The sequence below is a fragment of the Phascolarctos cinereus genome, unplaced genomic scaffold, assembly GCF_003287225.1.
Source record: "Phascolarctos cinereus isolate Bilbo 61053 unplaced genomic scaffold, phaCin_HiC Scaffold_8;HRSCAF=390, whole genome shotgun sequence".
In the NCBI taxonomy this organism is placed as follows: domain Eukaryota; kingdom Metazoa; phylum Chordata; class Mammalia; order Diprotodontia; family Phascolarctidae; genus Phascolarctos; species Phascolarctos cinereus.
In genome coordinates, this window is record NW_027556291.1 from 1394292 (window position 1) to 1405508 (window position 11217).

Genomic DNA, 11217 nt, shown 5'->3' on the forward strand with positions numbered 1-11217 from the left:
TGTATGTGTGTGGGCATGTGTATGTGTATGTGTGTGCATGTGTGCATGTGTATATGTGTGTATGCATATGTGTGTGCATATGTACGTGCATGTGTGTGTGTGTGTGTGTGTGTGTGTGTGTGTGTGTGTGTGTGTGAGACAGGAGCTGGCCAAAGCCAGCCCTTCTGAGCATGTACTTCAGGCCTTTGAAGCCCGAATAGGAGGAAAGAGGTATTGTTTCCACTTGGTCTTACATTGGCTGCTGGTCAAGAACTGAAAATACCAAAGGTGTTCAGTGGACGCTAGGCCCCTCTTCTTCTGTGCAGTTCAAGGGAGGAATGCAAGCCTCCAAAAGTTCCCGACCTGAGCTGACTCACGACCTGTGACAATGGGCTTATCCAAGGCAACTCAAGCCTCGTCCAGGAAAAGGCAGCAGTTTCTTTAATGTGTCACTCATATTGCCAAGGGGAAAAGTCCAGGGTGCCTGAGGTTCAGGTTGGGGCAGGGCTCCCACTCACTGCAGTGCTGTTGACTTGGGCCATGGCTCCCACTTTTAAGGAGAGAACTGGGATGGCTGCTGGCCAAAATGGGGAAATAAAGCTTTATTGGGGGGTCAGGGGTCACTCACACAGTCAGGGGTGACTCAGGCCTTGGTGCCTGGGAGCACCCAGGAAACACAAGGGGCAGGCTAATAAGCACCCAGCATGGGTGGCGTGGCCAGGAGGGTGTTATGGGCTGCTTCTCTGGGCCAGTTAGGATCGGCATCAGGAGCAGGGAGCACCTATTTGAAGGCCAGGAGCTGGTGTTGACTTAAGCTGGGGGTGATCGGCTTGCTCCGGCTTGGCAGTAAACAGCCCTTTGTTAAACCTAACTGATGGCGATTGGTTATCCGTGATCCTGGAGCGGACTGCTGATCTAAGGGAGGTACTAACAGTGAGTAGTGATTGCTAGGAGAGACAACCCAGCCAAACAGAGGCTCGAGAAATGCTGCCCCTCTACCGCTCGGGGCCGTGGCAGGGACGGGTATGCGGCTGAGCTCGCACTTCGAACGGCACTCGGCAGTTCACCAGCGTGAGGTGGAGTCGGGAGAAGGACCCAGAGAGTTTTGACAAAGCCAGCCAGAGTCCATGGCACATCTATGTGTGCTTGTGCAGAACGAAGGCACCTTTCTAGGAAGGCGATAATAACTCTCGTACTCCCTATGTCTCAGGGTCAGTTGCTGAGAGGAAAGAATATGTTACAGGTAACATAAGAAAAGATACTGAATAATCAGTTACTGTTTTGGTCTATAGTTATCGTAAGTCACTGGCAAGTACTACTTGGTCCTAGCATGAGTATCCCCAAGGTACTCTCTGAGTTTTATTAAAGAACATTTTTTACTTCATTTCCAAGGCTACACTTCCCTCATCACTCCAGCAATGAGGTGTATGCTTTGGGGATGAACGGGGAGCCTGCTGGATGGGAGGAGAGGAATACACTCCAATCTATGCCCACCAGCCCATCACAGACATTTTGAGCTATAGTGCTGGGGGGGGGTGTGGACATAACCTGCTTTCTTGCTAATAATCGTGGCCTAGCTCTTCAGGTCATTTGGTCCCATCTGTCCCTATGGTGGACCTCAGGGGATTCTACCTCATGTATGGTCACTTGAGTCTTGAATGGGCTAGGCTGGCAGAGAAGGACTGTAGCTATGCCTGAGGGCATGGTAGCACTTGAGGAGGGGATGAGAAGGAGAGATGCCACTTGTAGTCTTCAGTGAAGAAATGGGGAAGGAAAGGTAGAGAGACGGACAGACAGACATGGACAGACATAGAAACAGACACAGAAAGGCGGAGACAGAGACTGAGAGATAGACAGAGATACTTAGCTGCACCCCCTCTCATCCTCCCATGTTCCACAGGGGCAAAGAGACTCGAAGAGTGCTTGGGGAGGCTCTGGCAGAGGGGGCCAGTGGCAGGAGGAATTTACCGAAGATAAATGGAAGCTTGTTGTTTCCTTAGAGACAAGGCGATTATCGTGAGGGTGGAAAGAGCCTGGGATCCTGGAATGCGAAATGAGGGAGCTCTTTGGGCTCATCTGCAAAGCAGGGGCCTGGTGCTGACGGGCTGTTGTGCTGCGACATTCTGGGGCACCAAAGGCTCCTCCCCTGCCTGGGCCTCGGTTTCCTCATCTAGAAAGAGGGGAGGGGCTGACAATGCTTGGACTCCCTCCCTCCCAGAAACGCTGTGAGCAAAGTGCTTTGTAAAACTCAATCTTCTAGAAAAATAAGGCTCTTCTTTTCTCATCCTGGAATTAGGGTGATCACCAGTGGTTATCACCAGTGGTTTTGGCTCCTGGAACTCATGAAATTGGCCACTTACAGTGTGGGGAGGTGAGGGGACATCGGTATGGGTCCAGGGAGGATCTAAACAGGTAAGATCCCAGAGCCTTGAGGGTGTGAAATGACAAGAGAAGTGTTAACCACTAGCCCTTCTGCAGTGGTTTACGGATATGATCCCATTGGAACCTGGGAGGCAGGTGCTATTATGATCCTTATTTCACAGTTGAAAAAACTGAGGCAGACAGAGGTGAGTGACTTGTCCAGGGTCATATAACTAGCAAGTGTCTGAGGCAGCATTTGCATTCAGGTCCTGTGGTGGACTCCAGAAAAGGGGCTCTAGCGGCTGTGGCGCTACTATCCAGCTGTCCTTAAGAGTGCCCCGCTCAGGAGCCTGCCTCACTTGGGTTGAGGGCATTCATCATCTTGTTGGCATTTTATCTACACCCCTGTGGTGCAAGGGTTACTATCATCATTTCACAGATGAGGAAACTGAGGCAGAAGGGTAGGAAATGAGAGGTGAGACAGCTTTGCTACTTAATTCCTGTGTGACCTTGGGCAAGTCCCTTCACACTCTCTGGGCCTCAGTTTCCTTATCTGTAAAAGGAGAGAATTGGACCAGATGATTGCTGATTGATCCCCTCCAGCTCCAAATCTGTGACCTGATCCATGGTTCCATGACTTTTCCTTGGTCACACAGGTAGAGCCAAGGTTGGAACCCACATCCTGAGATTTCAAAACTGTTGCAATTTCTACTACAGCCCCACAAAGAGCATAATGATGATCTCCTCAACTGCCGGAAGACCAGGCCACAAGACCCTGAAGGAAGGCAGTATTTCTAGAGTCAGAAGGCCTGAGTTCAAACACCACCTGGGACACATACTCTCTGTGTGACCTTGGACAAGTCCCTTCCCCTCCCATGGGCTTCTGTCAAATGAGGGGGTTGTGCTTGATGACCTTTGAGGTCCTTTTTTTCCTTTCTAAAGATCCTGTACTTAGTGAGCACCACCAGAGGGCCTTTGTGGGGGCTACTGTATTCATCCAGTATGATAACGGGTGTCCTGAACAGGTCACACTGAATCTGTTCCAAGGACACAGCTTACACAAAGCCTAAACATTCCGTCTCTTTGGGGCCAAGCTTTCGATTGGAGCAGCTGTGCAGGAGCAAGAAGACCTAACATCTGGACTGCTGGAGTTTTCACTTTCCAACCAGATGTTCTGGTAGCAGGGATAAATCAGCCAGGATGTGACTGAGCTGGGGCAGGGCCTGAGTCTGGCTCTGGCCATGAATCAGGAAAAACTACCCTGGGAAGAGACATGCTTTTGTTTTACTGGCTGAGCTGGGAGCTTGCCTCAGCACCAGAGAAATGGGGTGATCGTTCAGTTTTTCCATACCTTAAGGAAAATTTTCCCGATGCAATGTACCTAACGAGTCACCATTGACACTGACCCTAATTCTGTTTTGAAGCCAATCAACCTGATCAACATGTATTTACAAAGTGCTTGCTCTGTGCGTCTTGGGAGGGGCTTCTCTGTCTACCTCTCTAGGCACCATTTCACCGCTGGGCACTTCTAATCATTAGAGATTTTCTGGACATCAAGCCGAACTCTGCCTTTTTGAAAGCTCCAGCCCTGGCTGACTTTCGACCTTCTCTCTTATTTCACAGCGTGGATTCCATTATCATCTGACGGTCCTCAGCTCTACTGACTGAACTCTCCAGCCTTGCAGCTTCAATGACCTATCTCACATTTGGATTCCTTAAACACAACATGTCCCAAGCTGAATTTATCGTCCCCTCTCACCCTCCTCACTTACTGTCTGGGGCACCAGCAGAGGCTTCCAACCTATGTGTTGACTAGGAGCTCCCTGAGGTCAGGGACTAGCTTTTTTTTTGGCCTTTCTTTTGTATACCCAGCACTCAGCACAATGCTGGCACAGAACAGGCACTTAAGAAATGCTTATTGACTGAATTACTTTGGGACAAATCTGTTCAGTTGTTTTCAGTCATGTCTGACTTTGTGACCCCATTTGGGTTTTTTTTTTTTGGGCAGAGATACTGGAGTGGTTTGCCATTCCTTTCTGTAGCTCATTTTACAGAGGAGGAAACTGAGGCAAACAGGGTGAAGTGACTTGCTCAGGGTCACAGAGCTAGTAAGTGAGATCAAATTTGAACTCAGATCTTCCTGACTCCAGGCCTCGCACTCTATCCACTGCGGTGCCACCTAGCTGCCCACTGGGACAAAGCCGAGCAAATCTAATCCGTCTCACATAGACCAAACACTGAAATACTTTGAGGAAGTAGGGCTGTTTAGTCTGGACAAGAGAAGAGTCAGAGGAGACATGATAGCTTTCTTCAACTAATTCTAATGTGGTATGAGTCTCTTTAACATCTTGGTCATTGTACCCTGTATACTCTCCAGTTTATTAATCTTGATTCTGAGGCAGCCAGGTAGCACTATGGATAGAATGTTGGATCTGGAGTTCAGAAAGCCTGAGTTCAAATTTGGCCTCAGATACTTACTAGCTGCATGACCTGGGCAAATCGCTTAACCTCTGTATGCCTCAGTTTCCACATCTGTAACATTTAATTAAAAATTTAACTTAAGCACCTGCCTCCCAGAGTAGTGGTGAGGAAAAAATGAGTTACCTATAATCACTTTGCAAACCTTAAAGTGCTGTTATAGAAATGCTGTTACTGTTGTTATTAATGTTTCCTTATAAAGAATCTCCTCTGGGCTCATTCCTCTAATACTCACTGGTAGTGACAGGTACATTTCTGGAGGGATAGCTGCTCCTATTCCTAGGGCCCCAACACTAGCTCATGAGCCCCCATTGGCATGCTTCACCTTAATAATGTCAGTAGTTTTGAATAGTTCTTTAGCAAAGGCATTTCTTTGAATGATGTAGAAGAACTGTAGTTCCAAATTTGTTATCCCCAAACTCAGTGAGCACACTTTCCCACAAATCCATACAGAGTTTGTGGGAGAAAGAGTGCCCACAAAGTTGAAGTGAGGCGCTTCATGTAGGGAACACATGCGTCGGAGACATATCCCAGCTTCAGAACCACAAGGCCTTGCTTCTCTACCTTTTTCCAGAGGGTGTTTACACAGTTTGCTGCAGGCTGTGGTGTCAGAGATGGCTTCTTTCAGGCATGGCATCTGCAATGGATGGAGTGGCTGAAGTTTGGGCTCACCTTCAGCTGCTGCCTCATCTGGGGGTGGGGCTGAGCTCTCTTCACCTGGGACATTAGCCTGGGATTGGCACAAGCCTCTTCTCTCTCATTCCTCCTCAGCTCAGGCCAGAAGGGGAAGAGATTTAGCCTCTCCTTGGTTGACAATTATTTCTGATCCAGGATCAGTTTCCTGAGGCAGGTCTTTCTCAGCTTATGATGATCCATCCTAATTTAGCTAGTAATATTCCCCAGACTCCTTTTGGAGCCTAGGGAAAATGGTATGAATGAAATCTTTGCTATGGAGGCCAGTTCATTAGGTCACTGGCCTCTTCATCTACAACTGGGCAGTCTAAGCCTTTGGACCTGTTTTAGGTGTGGAATGTTTCTTGGGCATCTGGTGATGTCCCTTGTACATTTCTGTGTCTCTGTTTTTGTCTTTTACAGTCTTCCACTTAGACTTCTGCAAGAAGTGAGCATACCATCATACTACCGGGAAGTGCCATCATCCAGACCTCAGACTATATAGAAAGCCTATTGGATGTTGGTTAAAATGCAGAAAAGCAGATCAATTAAACATAGTATACAAGGAACAAATCTGTTAGTCGATCAACAAGCATTTATGAAGTAACTACCGTGTGCCAAGCACTGTGCTCAATGCTGGCTACAAAGAAAAGTGAAAACAATTCCTGCCCCCAAGAAGCTTCCAGTCTAACAGGGGAGACAGCTCTGGACAAAGAAGCTAAAGAGAACAGATGCTGGAATTAAGGGAGGCTGGCCAGGGCTTCTTATAGAAGGCAGGCTTTTAGCTGGGACTCGAAGGAAGGCAAAAAGGAGGGAGAGGGGCTGGGCATGGAGTGAGACCAGTCAGTGCCAATGCTTGATTGAAAGACAGCCCAACCAGGAGGCCAGAGCCACTGGGTCAAAGAGTGCTTGTCCAGGGAGGAAGGTGTAAGAAGACTGGAAAGGGAGAAGGGGACAGGGGATGGATGTCTCAGTGAAAGATGGTGAGTTCTTTGAGTGCCAAACCGAATGTATTTGATCCTGGAGGTGATAGAGGGCCACAGAAGTTTATTGAAGGAGGGGTACTCAAGCTTGCACTTCAGGAAGATCACTTTGCAGCTACAGTCATAGTCTAGGCAGGAGGGGATGAGGGCCTGCACCAGGGGGTGCAGTGTCAGAGGAGGAAGGAGTATGCCGTATGAGAGACGATGTTAAAGTAGAATAATGATAGTAAAAATAACAAGGCTTTAGACATCGCTTTATGATTTCAAAACTGCTTTGCATTTGTTTACCCATTTGATTCCCATGATAATTCTGTGAGGCAAGTGCTATCATCTCCATTTTACAGATGAAGAGACTGAGGCATAGAGAGCTTAAGTGACTTGTCCAGGGCCACACAGCTAATAAGTGTCTGAAATAGGATTAGAAGTCAGGTGTTTCGGACTCTAAGTCCTGCGAGCTAACCACTGAGCTGCACTTGGTAATAGGGAGTAAGAGAGAAGTGGAGAGAAGAAAGAGGTGGCAGTGTCACACAGGTGTGTTGGGGAATGTCAAACAGCTAGCTCCCTAAAACCAAGCCTCCAAGGGAAGGTGGGGCACAGGGATAGGAAAGAAGATGAGTTCTGTTTTAGACATGTGGAGTTTGAGGTGCCCACTGGACGTCGGGTTCGAGGTGTCTGAGAGGCAGAGGTTGGAGGTCAGCAGAGAGGCTGGGGCAGGAAAGGGAGATCTGAGAATCCTTAGCATAGAGATAGTTGGCCATTCAATCCACGGGAGCTGAGGAGGTCCCCGTGGGAAGTAGGATAGAGGGGCAAGAGCAGAGGGTCCGGGACAGAGCCCAGGGGACCCCTAGGGTTAGAGGGCGAGATCTGGAGAAGGAGCCAGCAAAGGAGACAGAGAAGGAGCAGGAGAGAGAGAGGAAGGGAGCCAGGAGAACTCTTCCCTGTCCCCTCACCCTTCTCATCTTTGTCTTCTGGCATCCACTTCTCATCCTATTCCCCTCCCCACCATCAATGACAGGCTAAAGAGGCAGACATAAATAGAGGTAGAGAGATGGAGGTCTCAGTCTCCTGGCCTTGTAGCCATGTCCATTTCAGAGTTCAGAGATCATGTAGTCCAATCTCCTTGTTTTACCTAGGAGAAAACTGAAGGCCAGAGAAGGGACACGACCCAGCTGTGAAGATGGAGAGCCAAGCCTTGAACTCATTCCAGAGTCTAAAGGTCCATGGCGTCTCTCCATGACAGACCCATAGCCTGTTGTTTAATTTCCTCACTTACATTACATGAGGGCTAAGGACTTCTTCATTCCACTCAGCAGAGCTGCGTAACCATTCCAGTGAGGTCCCCAACAACTTTGCCTTTTAAGAAGTGGATTCCCAGGTTTGAGAATAATCAAAAGACTTGCTATTGACTCGACATGATAATTCAGTCATGGTTTCCTCAACCAGGACCCTTTCCCTTCCTCCTCATTAAGATCCTCTGTCTCTCCTATGCCATCTTCCTCCCCCCCCCCCCTTGGCGGGGTTCCTGACAAGGAACCACTGGAGCCCTTGGCTCCGCCTGGGACCCAGAGCTGATCAAAACTCAGACATTTCCAGCCTACAGGTGAAGTCTTCAGGCCTGGTGGCTGGGAAGAGGGCGCCCTCATGTGGCTGTTTCCTTCAGACACACCTTGCGGAGAAAAAGAGATGAGTGGATTCAGTACGTGTAGGGGTGTGTGTGTGAGGGTTGGGGAGGAAAGAGGAGAAGATTCTCCTCCCAGGAAATCAGAGAGCTTTCTAAATCAGGACCATCGGCACTAGCCTACCACTACCTTGCTCAACTGAGGTTCTCCACAAACCTTTGCCATACTCCCTTGGGATCTGCCATCATCTGCTCCCCACCCCCCTCCTGTCTCCCCTCCCTCTCTCCTATTCTCTCTCCCTGCCCTCCCTAGCTGCTGCCTCTAACAGAGGATCCCGATAGATGTGGACTTCAGGGTAGGAAAGGTCTCAGGCATTTGCAGGAGACCTTGAGTGGAGGCAGGTCCACGGCATTGTGGTGACTGGGCAAAGCAGCCCCTGGAGCACCCTCGTTACCATTTTCCTTACTGTTTTCTATATGGTCATCAAAAAAGTCAATTGTCTAGGCCTGAGGCTGGTTAAGTCAGAGCTTCCTTAAATATGGGGTGGAGGCTCCGAGCCAAGTCAAGTTGCTGCAATTCTCCTATTTCAGGACTATCTTCTGTTTCTTTTCCCTAAGGCTAAATTTGGACCAGTCGTGCCCTTAACCCTGAAGCACTCGAGGGGGTGGGGGTGGGGGGGACTAAACAGGAGAATTTGCAAACAGTGCAGCTGCTACCCAAATGTTTCAACTGATCTGTGATCAGTCCTTCCAATGATACAGGAGGCCAGCTGTCCTGTGGGCCTCTTGTCAAGGCCCTCCTGGCCACTCCCCACAGGAGCTCTACCCAACACATCTTCTCAGGACATGCCTCCTGGCCACCCACTCACCCAGCTTCTCATCCTTTCACCTGACTCCCTCATGCTATCCCATACTCTTGCCCTCTGTAGGAGAAAGCCATTTTTAATTCTTTGGAGATTGCTGAAGTCCATGCTTTGCTGGGCCTCTGCCATCGTGGGAAGCTTGAGGTCACTTTCCAAAAGCAATTTAGTCTGCTGTCCTCCTCCCCCTTCCTGCTTAACACTGGGCCCAACTTGGCATCCATCTGACTTCCTAGAGACCTACTCTGATGGACAAATGCATGGAGACACTGGACCATGGCCATTCTCCAACCACTTGGTCTTCCTGGTGTGGATAGATAGAACTCCTGATACCAATTGCCTATGTCCTGGAGCTCCACACAAACAATGCAGTGCCATCCCCAAACAAGAGGACCCCTTCTTGCCTTGGTCTCTGAGCTAGATCTGGGCCAGCAGTCACAATGGCAAGGCAGCAGTCTTTGGCCTCTCCTCTGCCTTCTTCCTGGCTCCTGCTTTCCCATCTACTTCTCTCCACTCCCATCTTTTCTCACCTTTGCATTGAAGCTACCACATATCAGAGTGTATATTGATTTAGTCTGGAGACTCTTATTGGATTCTTCAGAGAATTTCTCAACCACTGCATCCTCAGCCATTGATTTTAGTACATAAGCGGCAATTATTTCCATGAAGGTCTTTTTGCAAATAGGTATCATTAGTGGGGAAGTAGGTGATGCTGCAGTATTCCATGAAGTATTTTGTGTGGCCTCTGGGCACAGGGCAAAATTCTATCTGCCAGTTCCGTTCTTTGCCTCTCCAAAGTAGATCTTGTGAGCCCTCCTTTCATGGAGCTGCACCTTCTGTGGGTTTGCTGCTGCTGCACCAAGTGCTATGGGCCTTCCAGCAGGCCTCAAGCTCTCTCTATGGAAGGTCTCGCTATTTTGGCCTCTTTAATGCAATTATCATGGATTCCTTGTTAGACTTCTCTCTCTTTTCCTACCTCCCTATCTCTCTCTCTGTCTATTCCTCACTCTTTCTCTGTCTCTGTCTTTCTGTCTCTCCTTCTCTCTATATATATATTTGTGTCTTTCTGTCTCTCTCTCCCTCCCTTTCTCCCTCCCTGTCCCCCCTTCTCTCCCTCTTTCTTTCTTTCTCCTTCTCTCTCTGTCTCTGTGTCTGTCTGTGTCTGTGTCTGTCTCTTGGAGCTCCAAGAAAGCAAGGCTCATTGAAACACAGTCCTTGACACACTGCTGGACCAGCAGGAGTGACAACCCTTCACATTTATATCAAATTCTTTACCCATATGTTTTGAGCTGAGCCACACTCAGGTAATGCAAGCTCCATGCAGAGTCCAGATTGAGAGCCCAAAGACCTAGATCTGGGTGCAAATCCTACCTTTGTCACTTCCTTTAGCCTCATCTGGAACACGAGAGGGCTGGACTAGCTGATCTTGGGCCTCCATTTCAGCTCTATATGAACCATTTTATAGATGAGCTAGTTGAGGATCAGAGTATATGTCCCAGTAGGCTCTCAATAAATGTTGCGTTTTTAATGACTGACTGAAGTGGCTGCTCTAACTTCAGGGACTTGGAGCAGGGAGACCACGCCCCCTGGCATCCTCCTGAGGGGAGCTCGGTTGCTGACGGGGCCAACTCTCAACCAGAATGCCAGACAGGGGCCAGGAGAGGGTGGCATCAGGAGACTGGCTCCAGCCTCAGCCCACCAGCCTTTGCCTTTTCCTAGTTGGCTGACCTTGGACAGCGGCAGCTGCAGCAACGCCAGGGGGCGCTCCTGGGGGCTGGGTGGGAGGAGGTTTGGGGCCACTGCTGCCAAGGCAGCCAGCACAGGGCTTTGCTCCTGCTTCCTGAAAACAATCCATCCGCTTGGCTGGCGTGTTAATTTGCATTGCGTCTTCCTTTATTAATCACACTGCTCTGCCCAGGCCTGTGTGTTTCCAATGTGTTTGTTATGACTGCAATTATGTGTGACCAGCCAGGGATCCAGCAGTCTGGAAATGGGATTTCCTCCCTCCCTCCTTCTCCCCCTTCTTCCTTCCCTCTTGCTCCAGCCCCAGAGCCCAGCCCAGAGTCCTAGGCTACTTGTGCGTGTTCTTGTGGGTGGGTGGGGGGAACCTATCTCCCTGCCACCTTCCCTCTATGCCCTGAAGGTGCCTGCTTTCTGCCCTGTGGGCCAAAGAGTCAAGAGAGAATACCTCTACACATCCCCTGGAGTACTGGATTTTTCCAAGACTCGGGATTTCAGGACTCACAGAAGGGGAAATGGAGTATAT

The 11217-nt window shown here is 49.3% G+C and overlaps 1 protein-coding gene across 1 annotated transcript in view; it reads right to left on the reverse strand.

Annotated features, from left to right (window-relative positions):
• LOC110201042 (uncharacterized) overlaps positions 1–10833 on the reverse strand; it is a 47660-nt gene extending 36827 nt beyond the window's left edge. Inside the window, exon 1 of the mRNA XM_020976504.2 lies at positions 10680–10833. Coding sequence (XP_020832163.2) covers positions 10680–10833 — 154 coding nt within the window. The remainder of the gene's footprint in view (positions 1–10679) is intronic.
• Positions 10834–11217: the final 384 nt, after the last annotated feature.